The sequence below is a fragment of the Dipodomys spectabilis genome, unplaced genomic scaffold (assembly GCF_019054845.1).
Source record: "Dipodomys spectabilis isolate Male_0828 unplaced genomic scaffold, ASM1905484v1 ptg000081l, whole genome shotgun sequence".
NCBI classification, from domain to species: domain Eukaryota; kingdom Metazoa; phylum Chordata; class Mammalia; order Rodentia; family Heteromyidae; genus Dipodomys; species Dipodomys spectabilis.
This window is the reverse complement of record NW_024870758.1, coordinates 24,427,206-24,450,480: the sequence shown is the minus strand read 5'-3', so window position 1 is coordinate 24,450,480 and position 23,275 is coordinate 24,427,206. Positions and strand designations below refer to the sequence as shown.

Sequence of the window (23,275 nt, the reverse complement as noted above, 5' to 3'; positions counted from 1 at the left end):
CAGAAGGTGACAGAAAAAGATCAAATTTGAGGGCCTCAGGGGACACTTCACTTCCTGTAAGTGCTTCTAGATGTGGCTGTCCAAATCTAAGTACATTAATGGCCCTATGTTTTAGTCTCTGACCTCAAGGTACCATGGGGATTGACAATATGTCTGACACTCATTTAAATACCTAGCATCAAAAAATGTCATTGCAAAAGTTTTTCCTCACACATTAGTTTCCTGTTTTATAAAGAAGAAAGATATATTTAGCTCATAGTTCTAAGGGGTAGTGCCAGCATTAGCTCATCTCTGATGGTAACCTGTGGCAAATGGCACCATATTGGTGGACATGGGTGTAGGGAAAGATGGTGGCAAGACAAGAAGCAAGAGGAGGAGCTTTTAACAACGTACTTTCAGGAGAACCAATCAGTGTCTATAAGAACTACGTCACTTGTTTCCCAAAGAAGTGCTCTCAGTTGTCTAATTACTTCCTTATAGACCCTACTTCTTAGAGGTTTCAGCACCTTTCACATCATTGCATTGAGAATCAAGCTTTCAACACATGAACTCATGTGTGTGTGTGTGTGTGTGTGTGTGTGTGTGTGTGTGTGTGTGTGTGTGTGTGTGTTGGTCCTGGGGCCTGGGTGCTGTGCCCTCAGCTCTTCAGCTCAAGACTAGCACTCTACCACTTGAGCCACAGCACCATTTTTGGCTTTTTCTGCTTATGTGATTCTGAGGAATCAAACCCAGGGCCTCATGTATGCAAGGCAAGCATTCTACCTCTGAGCCACCTTCCCCGCCCGCAACATTTGAAGTCTTGCAGGGCACACTCATCCCATATCCAGCCCATAGCATTCTATTGATCACATTCTATTGATCACCTAATCCTCTCACTTCTTTCCTCTTTGAAATGTTCCCTACTGGCTGCAGTTAACAGTTATTCCCTTTTCGCCTATATCATCACTGCATTTATAACTTCAGTCCCCTTTGCTGGATTATAGTAATAGTGTCTAGACTGTTTCTCTAGTCCGCATATGCTGTCTCATCCCACCTAAATGAGACCTCACCAGGGCAAGAGCCTGGGTATTTGTCTTCAATTGTTTCACCACCTAAAATGAAACTGGGTGCATAGTACATGTTCAGTAAATGTTTTTGTTTCATTTCCCTACCCCCAACTCATCTTTGATACCACAGCCTTAGTCAAGTCTTGTTCCAAAAGCTTCCTTTCATCAAAAGAATAATGTTTTTTAAATAAAATTTACATTGTTCATAAAATGATCCCAAACTACCTTTATCTTTCTATTCTACTACTACCAAAATCATATCTATAATATGACCCAGAGCTGATTTTATATCACCTCCTATCTGGAATGCACCATCCTTTACCTCTCCTTTCACTATTCTGATTACTGTGAGAAAGACAAGGGTCTATCTAAGACCAATATATTCATCTTGTTCCAAATGTTAGATACCTGATTAGTGTTTGTGGGAAAAGATTCTCTGATCTTCTAGATCAAATTGATATCTGGCTCCAATCCCATTGTGTTTATATCACATGTCAAAATATATTTAGCCCAAGAACAGTTCTTTAAAGGAAAACAGTATGACATATGCATCCTTTAACAATTCCTTAACAATTCACTTTTTTCTATGTTTATTAGATTAGATAAATGTTAACTAAAGCTGTACCTAAACTGACAATGATCTTCAAAACTCAAGTCTTAAGACAAAGTGGATTGGATGGGGGAAGATGGTTCAACTAAGTAACCTTTACAGTCCAGTTCAGCTCTAATGTTTATAGTTTTAGGTTTATTGGGAAAATTCATTTCCTCTGCTGCATATCCAGCCAGAGCTCTGCTCTCCTGCAGTCTCCTTAGAGAATAAGCACATATGTGTGTGACCACAGTTCCCATTCTAGAGGGGGTTCTCTCCATTTCACATGTGGCATCAGTTCACAAGCCAGTCAACTTTAGTCTATTTTCTTTTTCTTCTCTACTTGTTTTTAAGAGATTGAGTACAATTGTAATTATTTTTTCTTTAGAACTAATAGAACTTCCTTCTTTTTATTAGCTAGGCAAATTTCCATTATTCCAGAATGAGTGAATAGAGTTTGAAAAGGATATAGAGGCTAACAACTCTTCTGTCTTTAAGCCCTATAGAAAGTTCCTCTTACCCTAAAAAATGCTCGTTGCATGAATAAAGGCATGAATGAATGAGTATTCCATATGTAGCATAGGAAAAAACACCAAAATACTTGAATATAAGTTCAATGGCTGATCAAGCCAACATTCTCTTTAGAAGAAGAGTAACTTATCTCATGGACCCAAACACTGAATCTGAAATAAAAGAACTCAGAAGCAGGAAATAGAAGCATTGTCTTGTTTTTTGTTTTTGTTTTTAAAGGTTGAAAATTAGCTTACAAGTTACTTCTAGTAAATCAATCCTTCTCCTCCTCCTAAACTTGTAATTATGAAGGGAAGAATGATAGCATTTTCTTGCAAAGAGAGTTAGTAATGCTGGCAGTACTTCATTAATCACTTAATCAGTGTTCAAGCAGAACTGATGTCCTTGACATATATAATCAATCTTGATTCCTCCCACATTTGATTTTCATCCTTTTTGAAATTCAACACCTACACACAACTAGGGACTTGTGGCCTATTTTCACATTGTGGTTTTGTTAGAGACAACTAATATGTGTACATAATAACAATCAGAATATTGGTACCTCTAATTGGGATCCTCATGATCTATTTGAAAATGGTTGCTTTCTTAAGTGAATTTATGAAAATTAACAGTGTTAGAATCACATTCTAGAACAACTTAATGAGAAAATGGGCTCAGTTCATTTTGTTGATGCAATATGTTTGGAAATGCCATGTTTCTTCTTAAAGGTAAAAAATTACTAGTTACTTGTTTAAGACAAATTCTGGAGAATGTTTCTCAAGGCTGCACCCTCAGGGAAGCTAGCATGGAACTGTAACAGCACACCAAAACAGAGCATCATTGATTAGGTTTACCTAATATTTTCTGTTGGGCAAGAAACGTTAATGATAACTGGCAGGATCTGATTTTGGCACTTTTACTATATATATTATATAATTATCTGGAAGTTTAAGTTATTACTTTTTCACTCCAAATCTTAGTGATGTGTAATTTCCATGTCTGCTTATTCACAGGCCATAGACCCTACCCTTCCTACACTGGGTTTCTATATTGTATATTTTTCCTATTTTTATAAAAATGTTGTAATATAGACTTACAGATAGGGATATAGAAAGACAACCAATGAAGACCTTTAATTTTTTTATTGTGAAAATACTGTACAGAGGGGTTACAATTACATGGGCAAGATAATGAGTACATTTCTTATCAAGCATTGTTGCCTCCTCCTTTGTTTCCCCTTCCCATCCTTCCTCCACCCCCCACCCATTCCTCCTCCCCCCCACCAAAGTTGTAAAGTTCATTTTCGACATAATGACTTGTACATCTCATTGTTGCAATGGAAGACCCTTAATTTATAATTGCTCATGTACTTGAACAGGTGAGACAAGGAATTTTTTAATAATCTGGTGGTTCGATGTAATTTTCTTCCATAAAAGATGACATCATAGTGTTGCAGGATGGTTTAAATCCAAAAAGTTTGCCACTGAGTGTTACAGAAACTGAAGTAATAGGTTTCCATGTGACTGTTGAAAGAATAAAGGTACTTGGAAAGATGTTCAGATTAAAACTTTATAGCTTTTCTAACTGTCTGGATATATACTAAAAATGAGGAGGTCTAAAGGGTACTAATTCATGCTTACTGAAGTAACTACCACTTCCTGTGGTCGTTGGTGGGATGTTTTTCATGGCTTGTTTAATGGAATACCATTAGTATTCCTATGAGACCAATATCCTACATATTCCTATTTTGAAGAGGGAAAATGACACTCCATGGCCTGGGAAGGTGGCTCAGTGGTAGAGCACTTGCCTTGCATGCTCGAGGCCCTGGGTTCGATTCCTCAGCACCACATAAGAAAAAAGCTGGAAGTGGCGCTGTGGCTCAAGTGGTAGAGCGCTAGCCTTGAGCTGAAGAGCTGAGGGACAGCGCCCAGGCCCAGAGTTCAGGCCCCACGACCGGACCAAAAAAAAAAAGAAAATGACACTCCAAAATCAGGCATTCTGCCATGATCACACAAATGGTCTCTGTTGGGTCCGCTGAGTGCCAAACTCTCAGCCACAAGTTATGAGTCCACCTACCCATCTCAGGTATATAAACTGAGGACTAGCCAATAGATTGAAGATCTGGATAGATCTGAATATATTTATTAGGTAGATGTTAAGCTACAGAACTAGCTTAGTAAAATAATTATCATTTAATTAAAAAAATTAATAGAACTCTGGGGTAACTACGAAGTAAGTAGTAGCTTACAACAGAAATTAAGGCTAACATTCTACCCATGCATAAAATGGTAAAAAAGGGGAGTTAGAGAGAAGATTAATTATAAGAGTTCATATCGTATTGGTGGAAGGTGGATTTGCTTTTAAATGACAGTTACTAATAGCCATACAGACACAGCTTTCATTAGGAAAACAAATTTCCTGATCTAAATGAAATTTCCCTAAAACCATTTAATCTCTGTCCCCACCCTATTGCCACTCCCTTCTCTTTGGCTCTGATGTAAAATGATCAAAGCAATTTTCTGACAACTAATTTAACTCTTCAAACACGTGGTCATAAGAAAGGTTATCAATTATTAAATAAGCTATGACTTCCATTAATATACTGGCAATTTTTTAACAGTGTCTTAAGTGATTTTGGTTACTGTAAATCAGTTCTCCTCAGCCTAATTAACTTTTGAGAAAGCTAAACAACTTTGCAAAGGGAATCATTGTTCTCCATGTCCACATAGAAGGAAGCTCAATCTGTACTGCTCTAAATCTCTCAAAGGCTCTGCCTGTCCTGGCCCCAACCTTGCACATGACCCAACCTGCCCTAAACTTCAGCCATTTTAGGCAAATCTAATCATATTCCTTTGGAGTTTGAGATAGGAAATAAAAGATAAGATGAGAGCAAAAGGGCTTGTGACCCTGACCACACATTCTGATCCAAAGCAAGCTCAGCCACCATGGACCTAACCAGCTTCTGCTAACATGTTTAGTCAACATCAAGCATTTCCTGGACTCTGATGAGTTATTCAATACACACTGTGCTTAGACCAAAGAAACATGACATGGTTACTATCTAAGAGAACATGTGAAGAAACAAGTTCATCATTATTGTGCAATAGGTGACTTCCAGGTAGCAGGCCAGTAGGTAGCCAACATGCATTCCCAAGCTGGGTCCCATCAGCTTTTCCACAAGAACAGATTCTTCTTCTGGATCCAGTGAAGAGCTCAGGGTACTGTCACAAAATGCCTACATTTTCCCACACATCGGCATATCTCTGGTTTCTAATGTTGCCATGCTGTTCCCTTGGATTTAGAGGTGAAGTGTCCTGGGTATCCACCACTGCCCCAATCCTATCCTACAAGGCTTCCCCTGATAAGATTCTATCCCCAAAGCAAAATGCCACTGTCTTTCTACTCTTGATGGACACAGCACAGGAAGCCAATGTGGAGAAGCACTGTTTTCTCACAGCCTTGAATCCTATATTAGGACATAGAGCAACACTTTTCTCATATCTTCTTGGTATTCCATAGGAACTTGATGGCAAAGATTTTCATTCCAGTGGCTCTTAATTGGGCTGCCATGTTCCTGACATTTGGGAATTTGTCTGAAGGAAACTAAAATCTTACCATACTTCTGGATACCCAATGTCCCTCTCCACTCACTTTGAGGATTGTCACCATCCAGTTGTGGCTAAAGTCATCCTTTATTAGTACCATTGAGTGATTCACAAATAGCCCTGACGTTTTATGACAAGGAAGTACTATATCAGAGGTCTCCCCACTAGCTTCTTCATGCTTTCCAAGAAACTCATGCTTTGTATAAATGAAGAACTAGGACTTACCTATAAGCAACAGATCTGTCGCAAGTGGCAACACATCTGTCGAAAGTGGCTGACATATAAAAGAATGCAAATCAAGACAACATTGAGATTCCACCTCACCCCAGTTAGAATGGCTATAATCAAGAACTCTAATAACAACAGATGCTGGAAGGGATGTGGCCAAAAGGGAACCCTATGCATTGTTGGTGGGAGTGTAAACTTTTGTTCAACCACTTTGAAAAGCAGTATGGAGGTTCCTCAAAAGACTCTACATAAAGCTTCCCTATGACCCAGCAATCCCACTTTTGGGCATTTACCCAAACAATCACAAACAAGGCTATACTAAAACTACCAGCACAATTATGTTTATCGCAGCATTATTTACCATAGCTAAGATATGGAACCAACCCAGATGCCCCTCAGTAGAAGAAAATGTGATCTATGTGTGTGTTTATATATAGATAGATATGAATTCTCTGCCTTCATCAGAAAGAATGGCACTGTCTCATTTGGTAGGAAATGGAAAGACTTGGAAAAAATTATATTTAGTGAAGTAAGCCAGGCCCAAAGAAACATATGTCCCATGGTTTCCCTTATTTGCAATAACTAGTACATGTCTGGGACAAGCAGAAAAGCTCAAAAGCTATGTACATGTGACCATATAAGATGATGCTAAGCAAAATGAGCCCTAAGATAGAGACACAAGTGGTTTCTTGCTGGTTTTAATGTATTTATAATGTACCATGTGATTTTTGTTTCTTTGGTATGTTCTTCCCCCATGGTATAACCCCTGTTTTCACTGTATTTGATTGGGGTGCCCTGCATCTTGTATATACGATTTTTAATTTGGGGAGGGGAAGGGAAATAACGAACTGCTGAAATAAGATATAGGTTGACCCACTGTAACAATGTACAAGACACTATGTTGCAAACGAACTTTACAACTTAGGGGGGGAGTGGGGAGGAAGAAGTTGGAGAGGTGGGGAGGGAAAGGATGGTAGGGAAAAAACAAAGGAGGAACAATGCTCAATAGGAAATGTACTCATTATCTTACTCATGTAACTGTAACCCCTCTGTACAGTATTTTTAAAATAAAAAATATATGCAAAAAAAGTGGCTGACACTGGTGACTTATCTATCACAGCTTAGATATTCATACTCAAATCCTCATGGCCCTAGTCTTTTGTCTTTCTCTTACAGATAAAGGAATATTCATTATCCAAAGTGAGAGCCTCAAGAAATGCATTCAGGCTGGTAAATCTGTACTTATCCTGAAGGACTGCCAACAGGCAAATGAGAACATGCTGTGGAAATGGGTTTCAAACCAACACCTTTTTAATGTGGGAGGAAGTGGTTGCCTGGGTCTGAATTTATCCAATCCAGAGCAGCCATTAAGCATCTATGAATGTGATTCCACCTACGTTTCCTTGAGGTGGCGCTGCAACAGGAAGACAATCACAGGCCCGTTCCAGTACATGGTGCAGGGGAGGCATGATGACACTGTTGTGGCTTCAAGGAAACATCACCATACTTGGATTACCTACATGTCAGGCAGTGGAGATATTTGTGAACATCTTCACAAAGGTAACACTTATTTAAATCAGAATGCTCATGGAACAATAGGTGGTATTTAGGAAGTATTCCATAAGTGAAGACTTGCAGAGCACTATGAAGACAGACACAGTGCCTTGTAATGTCAGCAGACTTCTAGTGAATGCTTCCTTGTGGCTTCCTTGCTTGTGGCAAAAGGATTACTGGGATCTTGGATCAAATATGCTAAATTTTTCTAAAGAGACAGAATTCTCAGAACTAAAACGTATTGAGAGGAAAAAATTTCTTGTTCTGGGGATCAATAACAAAAAGAGAACAAACAGTAAGAGAGAAAAAGAAAACAGAAGGAAAGTATCTTAAAGTGAAAGCTTTTACATTAGCAAATATAAAGACCACCCTTGCCACATTTCTCTTATTGCAGAAGCTCAGACTCAGCTGTGGAGGTATCTGTGGGGCTACTCAGATGACTCCTATGCCTGCCTTGGCATCCCAAGGCACAGGAAGATAGATGGCACACTCTTGTCAAGGGTTATTTGTTGCTTTCCAAGCGTGGATTGTGGGGAGGCATGATTTATAGAGAGGCATCCATTTCCCATAGTTCTCTTACTTTTTACATTTTTAAACAGAAAAGGAATAAAAGATAAGAATAAATAAAGTCACCTCGTTAAATTTGGACATATCAGTCTGTCCCTCGGGTTTGTCTTATAGCACTAGTCATTCATTCTTTCACCTAGCCATCTATCCCTCCCTCCATCCATCCATCTACCCATCCATCCACCCATCCATCCCCCACACACTTATTCAGCACTAACTTGTCAGCAAGCACAGTACTAGTACAGTACAAAGGCCAGTGGTCCTCCTCATGGATTATGAGATCACATCCTCCTACAAACTCAGTACCTTGAGAGCAAAGCAATACACTTTTGACACCCAAGGCAGGACCTTCTTCTGTTGCTAAAGTATCAGGGCCAAGGATAGGATATTTGGGGGCTCACTATAATAAAGCAACTAATGCAAATGAGCACTCTGAAAAGTATGGGACCGTGAAAGAACTTGCTGTTTTTCCTTATGTTAAGTTTTTGGCCATATACTCATATTTACTGTGTCCAAATGGTATGCATTGCAACACATGCCTCAGAGTAGAAGACAGAGACGGAAACAAAAGGATGGGTCCTGAAATCCCCCAAATTCCTAAAGAGGTCCAACTGCAAAGGCTGGCAATGTGTTGTGACCTCAGCCCATCCCCTGTCAACTATGGGAAAGTGACAGCAATCTCCACAACTGACCTTTTTGTCCAGGACCATTGACTTGATTAAGGATGGCTCTGAGCCCTCCTCCCCACCCCATAGAAAGCCCCAGCTGAGTCATGAAAAGTTTTTATTGATTGCTGCTTACAGTCAAAGATGATGGATTATTGCAATACTCTGAGAAAGCAGCCAGCAGAACACATCTGCCCGGCCATCCCTCTCTAGACCACAGTAGAAGCTGCTTAGCCAACCAGCTTACTTGGCCCTCTCTCCATTTAGGCTGTTTGTCATACTGTACCCTGAGTGATATTTTTTAAGAAATGGAAATGTGATTTTGTCACCTTCTCATTCAAAATGTGCCAGTGAATTTCCATTACTCTCAGAGTGAAGGACAAGGTCCATAAATGTTTCTCCTTGGCCCTTGGCCTTGAGCCTCTCGGCTCTTCTTCATCCACCACTCCTGCATGTGTTTATTTCTCCAGTTCTTTATACCTACTTTTCCTTCTGCCAGGATGACTCTTTTCCTCTTTGCCCTAGACTAGCACCATTGCTTCACCCAGCTACTAGAGAGGCCTTACACTATCAAAAGCAATGTCCTCTCACCCTTTCACACACATACCTCCCCACAGTCTTCATATACTTTTTTCCCCTTTGTGACACTATCACTATTTGAAATTATATGTTTATTTGTATATTTTCCTTTTCTTTGTTTCTCTTCACTAAGCCAGAAACTCTTCAAGAAAGGGGTTATTCATTACTATACCCCAGTACTGAGTACTTTAAATGCTCAATAAACATTTATTGAATGAATAAAATCATAAATGCCTATGAAACCACTGAAGTTCAGATTCTGGTAGCTAAGATATTCAGGACTGACTGAAACTTTCAAGGAAAATCTCCATTAAACTTTCCTTTTCATCCATTCACAGATAAAGTATGCTATCATAGCCATGCATAAGAGTAAGTAAACGCATAGACTGATACACAGCAAACCACATACCAGTGCTTCTTCTAAGCCTAGCACTGGTCCTGGCAATCTTACTAACACCAGACGGTGAGGGCCCCAAGAGCTCACCCAGCTTTAGCAAAGTACCTGACCCTAGGAGATTTTCAGCCAATAAAAATGCATTCGTCTGATGACAGTTCTAATCATATTTAACTCTGTAATGTTTTCCTCTTAGATCTCTATACGATCCAAGGGAATGCCTATGGATTGCCATGTGTGTTTCCCTTCCAGTATAAGGAGCAATGGCATCACGAATGTACCCGTGAAGGTTGGAAAGATGACTTGCTGTGGTGTGCCACGACAAGCCGATACGAGAGAGATGAGAAGTGGGGATTCTGCCCAGATCCCAGTAAGAATAAATGCAACATTCTCCATGTCATGAATGAATTTGATGATGATTAGAAAGTTATCTGTATCTAAAGAAAAGCACTAAGGCTGATGTATTGAAGTCTGAATAAGCACACTGATTCGATTCCATTAATCCAGATTTTGATTTGTGATTTGTTTTTAGCTTGAAAAGACAATTCTGATGTATATTCCATTTTTTAACTTATGTTCAATAGATGTTAATTAGCCATTCTCCATTAAGCTCAGTGCACTAGGATGCTTTAACTGGAATCAAATTATAATATTGTGAGATCTCATTAATCCTAGCTTCCCTGTAAGATACTTCAAAACAAACTTGAATGCATAGGAAGCCCAAGTTGTCCTTTCAATCCACTACCTTTTCTGAGCTGCCCTCATTTCCCCACATCCAGACTGCTTGTCTTATCCATTGGCAAGTACAGGCATTAGCTGGTCCCTTGATGATCTCTCTATAAAATGACAGTTGCCCTCATTATTTCTCAACAGTGGGTTCTCCTCTTGACTCCCTTCCTTATTCCATGCTTCTAGTCATAACCTCAAAAATCTTCCCTTCTCAACTTGATTTTCAGGATCCAGTGACAGCTGCCATCTTCTAACATTTTCAGTTAGGGCTTAATTATGTTTTTATCTTATTTTTACTTAACCGAGAGGCTTCTAATTGTTCCTAAGTGTTGGAGAATATTTCTATACACCTTCTGTTTCCTCTATCAATTTCCCTCCCTTTGGTTCCTAAGTTACCATCTCTTCATTCCCATGCTTCCCTCCCCTTTTTACATACATAAAATGCAGCAGTCAATTTTAAACAAAAGCAGATTTACTCCACAGAATCTAGTGTATTAACTACCTATAGAATTGTTTTCTAATCTAAGAGGCAATATAACTTAGCAAATAAGAGAGTGGAAAGGCTTTGAAATCTGACAAACCAAGACGGAAGTCCTGCCTCCCCTCAGCAATGAGACTTTGGGGAAGCTCCCCCTGTCATTCGCAGTCCTGGCTTCCTTGGCAATAACATGGACATAATAATGTTTCCCTTCAGGCTTAGTATGTGGATTCAATTAAATGCTTCATCCAAAACATTTATCATAGAGCCTGGTACAGAGTAAGCACTGACAGAGATTAGAAACCATCACTACTTATTATTATCAGCATCAAACTTGATATATCTTTTCAGCATAGCTTTTGTTTGCTTGTTTTTGTTGTTTCTGTGATATTAAAGATTGAATCCAGGGCTGAGCACCCATGTCTCATAGCTATTCAGGAGGCTGAAATCTGTGGATAAAGCCAGCTTGAGCAGGAAAGTCCGTAAGACTCTTTTCCCCAATAAAATACCCTCCCCCCCCGCCAAAAAAAGATGGAAGTGGAGCTGTGGCTCAAGTGGTAGAGCACTAGCCTTGAGCAAAAGAAGCTCAGGGAATATGTCCAAGCCTGAAGTTCAAGCCTCAGAACCAGCAAAAAATAAAAAAGATTGAACCCAGGTCCTTGTGCATGGTAATCAAACACTGTACTGATGAGCTACATCCCAGCCCTTCAATATCCACTTCTGGTCAATAATACCTCCTCTTTGTTGCTAATCAACAGCTACTAGTCTAAGCCTTACTGGTAAATACCAAGAGTTTTAGAACTTTGGGATTCTTCCTCCAAAGAACCTTTGGCTTTTCAGTGGAAGAGAAAATAAACACATTTGCTCCATATCACAAAGTTCAGACTATATTTGATATGATGCTCAAGAACCAACTGGGAGAGAGTTAAAATACAAATGCTGACCCCTCTCCAAGAGATGCAGTGGGTTTAGGATGTGGGACCTGAGCTACCTGATCATCAGGTGATCCACTTGTACAAAGTTCTTCACTATACAAATTATAGCATAAAGGTGATTCCATGCACCATATCTCTAATACAAGGGTGATAGTAAGACATTTAACAATCAATATGGTATGGGCTATTAACTGATCCACAGAGAGATCTTAGTGTTGTATTATTATTCCCTTGGAAGCTGGAATGAGATTAGGGCATACAGGGAAGCCTAGTTCATCAAGAGGCTAAGGACAATATCTAGCCACCACAAGCAGGAAAGCACTTCATTATTTAATAACTGTCAGATCTCTAGCTTTCTTTCTCTGAATCTGAATGTATTCAAAGGTATACATCATGCATGTGTTCCCTAGACCCCTTGGTTCCTGAATCAGATGTCATATTATTTGCATCATCTCCTTTTTCCAATTCCATTCATTTCAATAGATCACAAAACTGAATAGGTGAACCAATACTAAGAAAATTAACACATATTTCACATAGCTCTAATACTAGGGACATATTAGGGGCATTTTCAGTATTCTCATTAAGGTGTTAAAAAGAGTCCTATCATCATCCTTTGTCACCTGTATCCAGTTATAGCTTCCTGGTGGAAAACTCAGTTTCCTGGGGCTCAGGGCTTGTCACCCCTCAGACTGTTGAGCTACCTACAGCTCGGAATCATCCTTGGTTTGACAGCCTGCCAGATTCCAGTTCCACCAACCTTTACTATGACCAACAGAGAGCATGTTTATTTATACAGTGCTAAGTTACCATTCTAGTTTCCTTCCTTTCTTGTAGCCAACCTAACTCAAAATAATGTGTCAAAGGCTGAAATCTGAGCAAACTGATAGAAATGACCAGAATAGAGAAGCATAGCTAAACTAAAGTTTCATACTTTTGTGCCTAACCCTCTCTCTCTCTCTCTCTCTCTCTCTCTCTCTCTCTCTCTCTCTCTCTCTCTCTCACACACACACACACACACACACACACACACACACACACACACACAAATTAACATTTGGATGAAAAGGGTTGCTGCTCCTTGAAAAGTTGATTATAAGTGGGAGCCATTTAACTTTAATACTGACAGACACATTCACTGCAGGATGTGATACGGCATCTTTAGGACTAACCAGACTACAACAGACTCTCTCTGGGTTGTGCTATCTCTCTATAGATTGTTCGTCCTACACAGCTGGAGGGTCACAGAAATATTTTTAGAATATCATCCTTTGATGTAATCTGATTCTTCCTTGCATTTTATTCAGTTGATACAACATAATGGACCAGATTAGTGCCAATAGAAATATATCATTGCCCTCAACATAGACTGGAAAAGCTACTTTGTCTCTCATCATCAAAATGAAAAAAATGGCATGGGAAGGGGAAGCTCAGTGACTAATCACCTAGCATACACAAGGTCCTGAGTTCTATCCCCAGCAAAGAACAGAGAGGGGGAGGGAGGGAGCACAAGCATGCAAAAGGTAATCCACAGAATGGAGAAAATATTCGCAAATAGTATATCTTACAAGAAAAACATATCTAGAATATAAAAATAACTTTTACAACTTAATTATTTAAAAGATAATTAAAGATAAATAATTCTATTACTTAATTAATCGGTAAATAATTCTATTCACAAATGAGTAAAGTATCTAAATAGATACTTCTCCAAAGAAGATTTACAAATGACCAATAAACACATGAAGGGATATTCAACATTATTAGCCATCAGGGAAGCTCAATTAAAACCTCAGTGAGATGCCATTTCACATCCAGTGGGATAGCCACAGTCACAATCACAGATCATAACAGGTGCAAGGGAGGATCTGGAGAAAGTAAAACTCTTTATCTGCTACTGGAAAGATTCCAAAACTGAGTAACCAGTTTGGAAGGCAGCCTATCAGTTCTTCAACGATTTAAACTACTGCCCAACAGTTTACATCAAATGTATACCTTATACTATATTTATGAGTGCATCAGTTGACAAACATTTGCACTGCTTTTTTGCCTAAATAAGAATAATGCTGCTGTGAACATCTGTGTACAGGTTTTTATATGGACATATGTTTCAATTTCTCCAGATGATATACATGGTGGAAGAACTGCAGGATCATGAGGCCAGTTGATATTTAAGTTGTTGATTGTGGTGATAGGTGCACACTGCTTTGAGTATGCTAAAAAGATTGACTTGTATAGTTTAAAGGGTAAATTACACAGAGTCCGAACTATATTTCAAAGAAACTGTTTAAAAGTAAATAGGAGATGAGGTATTAAAGACAACTTATGTATAAAAGTATGTGTCTTAGAAAGAAGATAGTAAGAGGGATAAGGAAGGACCTGCTTTTATTTTCTTTCTTGCTTTCTAAATACGAGAGATGCCAATCATTTGGAAGGCATCTGGAAATGATGTGTAAGTGAAGCTGGAGGGGCAGGAAGGTAAAGACAACTGATGGCGGCTCTCTAGTCTCTCAGAAGCCACAAGGAAGTAGGGTCCAGATCATAGATGCACAAACTGGGCATTGTTTCTATAGGAAGGAAGAAGTACAGGAAAGCTAATAGGTTAGCTGATGACAGAACATGTGGAGAAACCCATCCACTGGCTTGCTTTCTCTCTGCAGAAGAGAATGGAGGTGTGAGAGGTCTGGATTGGGGAAGGCATGAAATGAGTATTGTGACCAATAGGAGGGCCGAGGCATGACTAATGAAAACTAGTGATGTTTTCAGGAAGCACAGGGGTGCTTGTCAGTGAGATATATTTATGGCTGCAGTGACTTTACTTGGCAAGGCCTATCTGCTGATGAAGCAGATGATTTGCTTCCTCCATTGACATGGTACTCCATGAAGTTACTAATGGACTCAGTTTTCATTGCATTCAAATATTCAGCAACAGATAACAAAATTGACACCATCTCTTTCCTTGAGCTTCTGTAGCCCCCACTTAATATTAATTCTCTCCCTTTCTTATTGGTCTTCACTGTTCAGCTTTTTTTTTTATACATGTCTTTCCCTACCCAACAACTCTATAAAGCTGATTGGGAAACTTAGGGAATAGTGTGGACAAGTCAGAACATGCTTCTTGCCTTCTTGGTACTTGTATTCATCAGGAGAAACAAATGATGAGAAAGTAATCACATAATATATCACCTAATTTCAGTGGTGATCAGGGAGCATGCAAAACTTTGAAAAAGTACCTTCCAAGAAGCCCTGGTGCCTCAGTTATCTGGGTTTATCAGTGTAGCACTTTGCGAAAGCAAACATTCCACAAATATTTGCTGAGTCTGCGAAAGAATCAAGATCGGAAAAAAAGTCACTGCAGCTTGGAGTTCAATGGCTTCTCTGATAGTGCAAGTCTTCATGCATAAGAAAATAAATAAAAGAACTCAACAATTTCAAAAAGTGACAAGAAATGGCACTCCTGGGACAATGAAAAAACCATGTCTTTAGAGAAGAAAATGAAGCCATATTTTCAGAGGAGGAATGGCTGGATCTCAGTCATGATTCATAGTGAAAACAGGGTTGACATGAATTCGCCTCAGTTCATTACAAGAGTGATGTAGTTTGAAGGGGAAAGATGACCTATTTTAACATCACACAAAATATGTTAGTAATCTTTTACCAAATACTAAGAAACTTTCTTCAAGGAACTCAAAGCTTAGTGACACAAAAATAATAAATAAAAACAAGCAAATGTTCAAAGAAATATAATTACAGTCCTTACTAGACTAATTTCACTAAGCTAACTAAGCATGCCTGAGACATAGCCTTTGATCTTGTATTTTCAGCAGCTTGGAAAGAGAGAATTGTATATACAAACAGACACCCCAGACCAAGATAGAAACCTGAGCAGGTGGACTACCAGAGAGACATCTCTCAGGCAAAGATGAAGATGCAGGTGTTTCTCTGGGGGTCCTCTCAGGATGAGTTCATGTGAAAAGATGGGAAGACAGCAGACTGCAACAACCTCCTAGACCCATCAAATGAGACACTCTCAAGCTAGAGTGAGCCTTTCTTAATGGCCCTGGTTGGTAGCAATTCACATAGCTCATCCCTCATTGACCAGCCATGGTGTGCCCCTGCCCTTGAGAACCATTTGGGAAGGCAGATTCAGTCATGGCAGTCCTTGAGGAGCCTTAAAGCTTGAAAATATCTGTTGGACAACTAGGAAAATTCTTCCTTCAGTTCCCAAGGGGGATCAGAGCCTCATTGGAGTGGCATTTTTTTTCCATTTGTTGCTTAATGAACTTCAAGGGAGACCTGTGGCATGGCACACAGTCCACCAAAAGAAGCTGAGACAGTGCTTATGTCTGCCTGCATAGAAGTACAAATTCTAACATTTTAGTTAAATAAATTCCAGTGCCAAATGAACTGACTTGTGAGGAGATTAAAAGGACTTGTTGCAAGTATTTGGCAGAAGTTCTCTATTAACTAGCCTTAAGAATGAAAACAGATCATCCAAAATCAAGGAACATCTAACGTAAATTGGACCATTTGGTGCCTAGCATAGAAAGGATCACCCCAAAATTCTCGCCTTCGATGACTAACATCATTCAAGCTGGTTACTAAAAAAAAAAAAAAAAAAAAAAAAAAAGCTGTTTAGAGGAACTCTTGGCAAATGAAATAGGATCAGTTGAGATATCCTCCGGACCCTTTCTTGTCAGGTACATGGCTGTGGCCCACACTTTTATGCTTAGGATTTATTGTCATGTCTTTCCCAGGATTTATCTTACTCTTTAGATCTCCCCTCCAGACATCCTGCTGTATTGTAACAGCCACGGGCTACTGAGACCTCACATATATTTCCACTATGCTAGTGTTTCCTAGTATCAGCTTCATGGAACATCTGCACTAGAATCAGGAATCTTTTTTGTGGTTTTGTGAGAGGGAAAGGTGTGTATATGTGTATATAAGTGTGCATGTGCACCTGTACAAGCATGAATGTTAATCCTGAGGCTTGAACTCAGGGCACCCTATAACTTGAGCCACATCTTCACTTCCAGCTTTTTGTTAGTTAGTTGGAGACCAGAGTCTCTTGGATTTGTTTGCCCTGACTGGCTCTGAACTTACATCCTCAGATCTAAGCCTCTTTAGTATCTAATATTACAGGCATGTATCACCAGGACTGGTAAAATCAGGAATATGTTTTAATGAATTTTTCCAAATCCTACCCTGAGCAAGGAACCTGGGGTGGAGGGGACTGGTGTGGTGTGATTGTGTGTGTGTGTGTGTGTGTGTGTGTGTGTGTGTGTGTGTGTGTGTGAGTGCCACTCCGCAGGCTTGAACTCAGGTCCTGGATGCTGTACCTGAACTTTTGTTCTCAAGTCTAGCACTACCACTTGGGCCAAGTCTCTACTTCCAGCGTTTTTTATGATTAACTGGAGATAAGAGTATCATAGACTTTCCTGCCTGGGCTGGCTTTGAACCTCCATCCTCAGATCTCAGTCTCCTGAGTAGCTAGGGTTACATGCATGAGCCACTAGTGTCCAGCTGTCTTATTCCTTTAATATGCTAATACACATTAGCCAAGAGGACACTTTATATATACTATATCCCAAATTTCCTTAGGAGCCTCCTGAAGTCTTCCTACTCTGAAAACAGTACTTGGGGAAGAATGTTCTTACATGTACACGTTACCTAGCATTGGTCATCCTCATGCTAAAGGATGGTTCCCATTTCCTACACTTTGAAATTCTATGGCTGAGTGTCATTTCTGGTCATTATTGTGGGGAGAATTAGCTTACCTTGGGGTTCAACTTAAAATCTGAGCTCAGTTTAAAATCTTAAGAGTTTAATGAAAAGATGTCAATGGAATAGCAATGCAGACTTCACCATACAAACCTAATCAAGAATAGAAAAGACACTGATGTTTTAGAGGTTTGCAAGTTGGAATCATTTTATTCAAATCCATTGAAGAACAATATGGCTGGACAGATTAAATAAGACTGTAGTGAATGTGTTCAATGTTCTTTATTGCCAGCATCAGCAAATACAGGTTGTAACGCTCTCTGGGAGAAGGACTTCAAATCGCACATTTGCTACCAATTCAATCTGCTTTCATCTCTCTCTTGGAATGAGGCACATTCTTCCTGCCAGTTGCAAGGAGGCAACTTGTTAAGTATTACAGATGAGAATGAAGAAACGTTCATAAAGAGTAAGTAGGTGAATGGTGCTCTTCAATGGTGACCCAATGAAATAATTATTGTTAACAGTTATGTCCATGTATACAAAAATACAATCTGGAGGAAGTTCCTTAAAAATATCTTTTTTAGAAACTCAGGGACAGCACTCAGGCCTAGAGTTCAAGCTCTGCAAAACAAAAAAAAATCATGACCCAAACACACTCAGAATTTTTACATGAATCTTCAACATTCCAATTGACAGTTATATTTTCCTTAATTTTGTTTCATAGAGAAGAGAATTTGAGCCTTATCAAGAGACTCTGCTCTATTAGATATTATTATTATAATAGCTTACTCATTGTGTTTAGACACAGTATAAATATGACTTCTGGTAAATGCCAAACAACTTAAAATTTTTTGGGAAAAGCATGCACATATCAGCAGTATAAAACAATAATATGCCGAAGAAATTGTGCTAATAACTTGGAACCTGTGTTACCCAAACCCTCTTCTCACTCATTCTTTATTGATTAGTGCATACCTCTCTAGAAAATTTTTGGAAACATGAAGCAGTACCATAAACTAGTCACCATCACTAAAAGTTTCTGGCACTATTCAAATTTTGTTTCACCTGTAGTACATCTCTTTTAGAATTTTAAATACAGCTTTTCAGAAAGAAAAGCATGTGAAAATCATCCCATATCTCTACAGTTCAGAGTGAACTATGTCTTTCTATAAAAACATACTAAATGCATGTGTGTGTGGATGTAGTATCTAAAAACATGAGGCAGCTGTTACATGGTGTTCAGGTACAGGGACCCAAGAGCCACCTGTCTGCGTTTGACTCTTGCAATGATTAAGTACTAGCAGGGTGGCTCAACCAATGGACTTAATCACATTTGGCCTCCATAGTATGAAAACACCAATAACACCTAGTTAGTGGTATGGGTTGCACCTTATAATACAGTTGGAGCCTCAGAAAGGTACCTGTTACAAACAACAAATACTCAGTGTGTGTTTACCATTTAACAGCTCTTCATCCAGTTCTGCAAGGCATTTATTTAATTTACTTGCATAGAGTGAGCATTTGTCTATTCCTACAAATATAGTACTGCATAATCATTTTAATGGTTATCTAATATTACAACTTAGCAGAAACATATTAATATAATTGTCTCCTATTAAGGATAAATGGATAAAATTATATATTTTGCTACTTAAATTTGTTTGTCTTTTTTTACTATTATAAATGATCCCTGCACATATCTTCAGGGGTTTTTTGCTCAGTAAGTTTATAGATAGAAATAGAGGCTCACACATTTTAAAGCTTGTGAAAGTCAGTAGCTGGTTTTAGAAGGATTACAATAAATGGATGAACAATGTGTGCCTGCCCTTCCCCCACAGCCGCACACAAAGCCATGCACAAGTGGGGAATTATAATTGAAATCAATTTGAGAGAGTTATATTGGAGGATGACACCAATTTCTCAAATCGTTACTAACCCATAATGATTTCTATGTAAAACATTGAATATCATCTATGAATTACAATTGTTGTCTATCTTAATGGGCAGGATATCTCGAGAGTATTTGAACCTATTTATTCAACCTAAATGACAATTTCAAAAATTATTGTATGTCAAAGACCTTGATTTAATTACCTTAATTCTATAATTAGACTTTGGGGATTATTTAGGAAAACAGAAGTTTATTCATAAAGATGAAAACCTGCTATAACCAAAATATATTTTAATGATATAAAGAGTCTAACATTTCTTGCTACTGAGTATTGAATATGGAATAATCTAAGTTATTGGGAATGCCAAGAAATAGCCAAAGGAATTTATATTTACATTTTTCCTATAGCATTGTAGGCCAGTTTAATTCTAAATGTAAATTGACTGAGATTTTTGGCACCTGTAAACATACTATAAACTATGCAATGATTTTATGTATACTAATAAATCAACTGCACAATAGGCACTCAGAATAAATTAGAGAGTAATATTTTAATAGTTATTTTAAAATATCATTTGGCACTTACCTGAATATAAAATGTGGAAATTTCTGTGTCTTGTCAATGCATCTTCCAGTCCCCGTTTTTGTGACCCTAACACCTGTTAAATGATTGGAACAAAATTGAAAAGTTTTCAAATGGACTTGCTCATGTCTTAGACACCTGAAATGGAGTCTACTTGCAATATGCTGCTTTGGCTTAGTGATTCCTGACTACTGATTTGGTTCCTCCAGTTTCCTCTATTGAGCTGAAATATCCAATCTCTGGGTTACTGCAAATCTGCCTTGTGACTGCACTGACCTCATAACTGTAGTCACACAATCATCCCCACAGTATTGCTCTTTTCAGAGTAAAACAGGCTGCAATTAATAATGGTTTTGGAACTATCAGCATAAAATGTGCATTTCCTAGGAAAGCTGGAACATACAGCCAAGTCATAATCCCTATCTATTAGGCTTTCTCAATCTCACCTGGGCTCCTGAATCTGACCCAAAACAAATGGAATTCTGAATAGATGGGTCATAAGGAAACAATGCTGTCTTTTATAAATAAACAACTAAATGGCAACATTTGAGAGTATTACATAATTAGCCATTCTCAGGAAAGCTCTCTGACTAATACATGTTTAGACTAGAAAAAAATTGAATTCAGGTCCAAAAAATAAAATAACAAAGAAAAATTTTCAATCATTCTACAATTTTGATAGGCTTATCTTTCTGTGTAAATCTATTCATGCTTATTTATAGTGTCTCTCACAAAAAAAAATTGATGATATGAAACCATGAGTTCCTGTGGTACAATGGTTAGGATCAAGTAATCCTAAACCTTCTCCCACCTATAGCGTGACAGCCGCCTCAACTTTGCACTGCCAAGGCCTCAGTCACCTCCTTCCAGGCCTCCTTCCACAATTCTGGTCCAAGGGTGCTGCTGCTCCTTTTGACCAGACAACTGACAGCTCTCACAATACATAGCCCTGTCCCGTTGTGCTTCTGTATTCCTTCTTAAATGTGAAGACTTGCCCATGTTCATTTTCTGGGAGTGGCCCTGGGCATTCTTCCTCCACTTTCTAACTTTTCCGTGCTTGAGCACAGGAAGGAGATGGCTTCCAAGTCAGAACAGCTCACCTTTGAATAGACTGAAGACCATCCAAAGGTGACATTTCTGGATGCCTGGATGAAGTACTTCATAACTGAAAAGTAGTGTCAGTGAGCATTTAGGACATTGTTGTGTTTCTGTAGATGGCAGAGCCTTGCTTTAACACGAGGAGGTATCTATCTGGGTGGGGTACAATAGCACTTTCATTTCCTATCACATCCTGGAATGAACTGATGACTCTATGACCCAGGAATAGGAAGATAAGAAGAAAGTAGTGCATTGAGCCATTTGTTTAAAACCCGCAATTTTCTTTTCAGAGCACCTGAGTAATGAAGCCGTGGAAGTGTGGATAGGTTTGAATCAGCTGGACGTTAATGCTGGCTGGCAGTGGTCGGACGGAACAGCACTCAGCTATCTGAACTGGAGCTCAGATACTGGTAGCAAAGGTTTTCCTTGCCCTCAGCATGTGGTCCCATCTGTAGTCTTGACTCACAGCATTTCCTATATAGACCTAAGACATGAATTCTGAAAATGAGTTGTAAATATTGTTTTAGTTTGACTAAATTCCTGTAAGGCAAGCTTTCCCAAACAAGAATGGAGGCCAAGAAGGAAAGCTACTTAGCCAAAGTTGCTGGAGAGCTGGGGTCAGAACCACACTACAGTCTGCTGTTGTAAACATTGCAAAATATTCCACTACTTTAAAACCACAGAAATGGCTGTTATATGATCTTTGGGAAAACATCTTGTTGTTATGCTTAAACTTGAATGGCAAAATCATAGGCATAAAATGATATCTTCCAAAGATTCCCTCTCTGTCCCCCTGATGCTGATACTACTCGTTGATGTGTATTAAACTCACATTAAACACACATTTTATTTTTAGGGATAAATGAGCCATTTGTTGAATATCACTGTGGAACATTTAATTCATTTATGCAACCTGCTTGGAGGAGAAGGAATTGTGAGTCTTCCATGCCTTATATATGTAAAAAATATCTAAACCACACTGAACACACTATTATTGGTAAGTGTTTCTATGTTAAGTTGTTCTTATGTTTTGTTTATTTCTTTTCTGACTAGTTTGCTAATAATTTCGTGATTTTAAGCAAAGCTAGAAGTGGTTTCCATTTATCTGAATAAAAATATGTGACTCGGTAATACCTGTAATTCTGAAGGCAACATGAAGCTAACAACTAAAAGAAAATCAGCAGAGTATAAGAAACATATTTTTCTTTCTTTTTAAATATTTTCATTGTTTATTATCCTACATTTATAAAAGCAAGATATGTTACAAATGCTACTCTAATTTTCAGTTTTATTCTTGTTTTTTCTAGAAGTTGAAAATAATTTTGTAAAATTATTTGCTTCATCAATTTTTGTTAACTTTTAAAACTTGACACACAATAATTATATGATTTATTAGAAAAATGTATTTTGATACACATATGTATTGTTAATCATCAAATCAGCATGATTAGCTTATACATTACTTCGAAAATTTATCATTCGTTGTGGCAAGAACAAGCAAAATCCTTTCTTGTAGCTATACTGAAATATACAATGAATTCTTTGTAACTACAATTAGCCTCTGTGAAATAAAATAGAACCTATTTCTCCTATCTGCTTGTAGCTTTGTGCCATTCTTTGTCAATTTTCTACTACATTCCATAATTTATATTAACACTCTCCCAACTAAAATAGAATACAAAATGTGGGTTGTAATTAAGACTTAAATAATACCTAATTATAATCCAATGTCTGAAGTCCAATTATTTATGTTTTTAAGTTCTGTTACCTGAAGTTTCAGTGGGAACTAAAGTCTTGATTCAAAAGTAGAGATAAAAGCATAGCAATTGCTAGAAGATCACTACAAGAATAATTAGAAACAACTTCAAATTAAAATAAGCTGAAGTCTCATTTTTGGAATAATTGTCCCTTCGAATTGGGTTTTAATTGCCATTTTCCTTTAAATAGATCAAGCTAGAATTTATTGTAGAATGATGTTAGGGTTACGGTATAAAGGAGCATCCTGTCTTCTCTTTTCTTTTCCTTTTTTATTTTTTTTTAATGTAGAGGCTTTTCCAGAATTTTAAGAATTTGCTACATTAGTGACTGCCATTTGTT

At 38.3% G+C, this 23,275-nt stretch overlaps 1 protein-coding gene across 2 annotated transcripts in view; it reads left to right on the top strand.

The window, feature by feature from the left end:
• Pla2r1 (phospholipase A2 receptor 1) overlaps positions 1 to 23,275 on the top strand; it is a 130,374-nt gene that overhangs the window by 9,466 nt on the left and 97,633 nt on the right. The window contains exons 2-6 of one of the 2 annotated variants that reach the window (XM_042683532.1): positions 7,158 to 7,541; positions 9,937 to 10,110; positions 17,899 to 18,072; positions 21,469 to 21,582; positions 22,035 to 22,175. In XM_042683532.1, the coding sequence (XP_042539466.1) occupies positions 7,158 to 7,541; positions 9,937 to 10,110; positions 17,899 to 18,072; positions 21,469 to 21,582; positions 22,035 to 22,175 (987 nt within the window). Of the gene's footprint in view, positions 1 to 7,157; positions 7,542 to 9,936; positions 10,111 to 17,898; positions 18,073 to 21,468; positions 21,589 to 22,034; positions 22,176 to 23,275 lie in introns of both variants that reach the window. The other variant, XM_042683531.1, reaches the window with a different exon arrangement.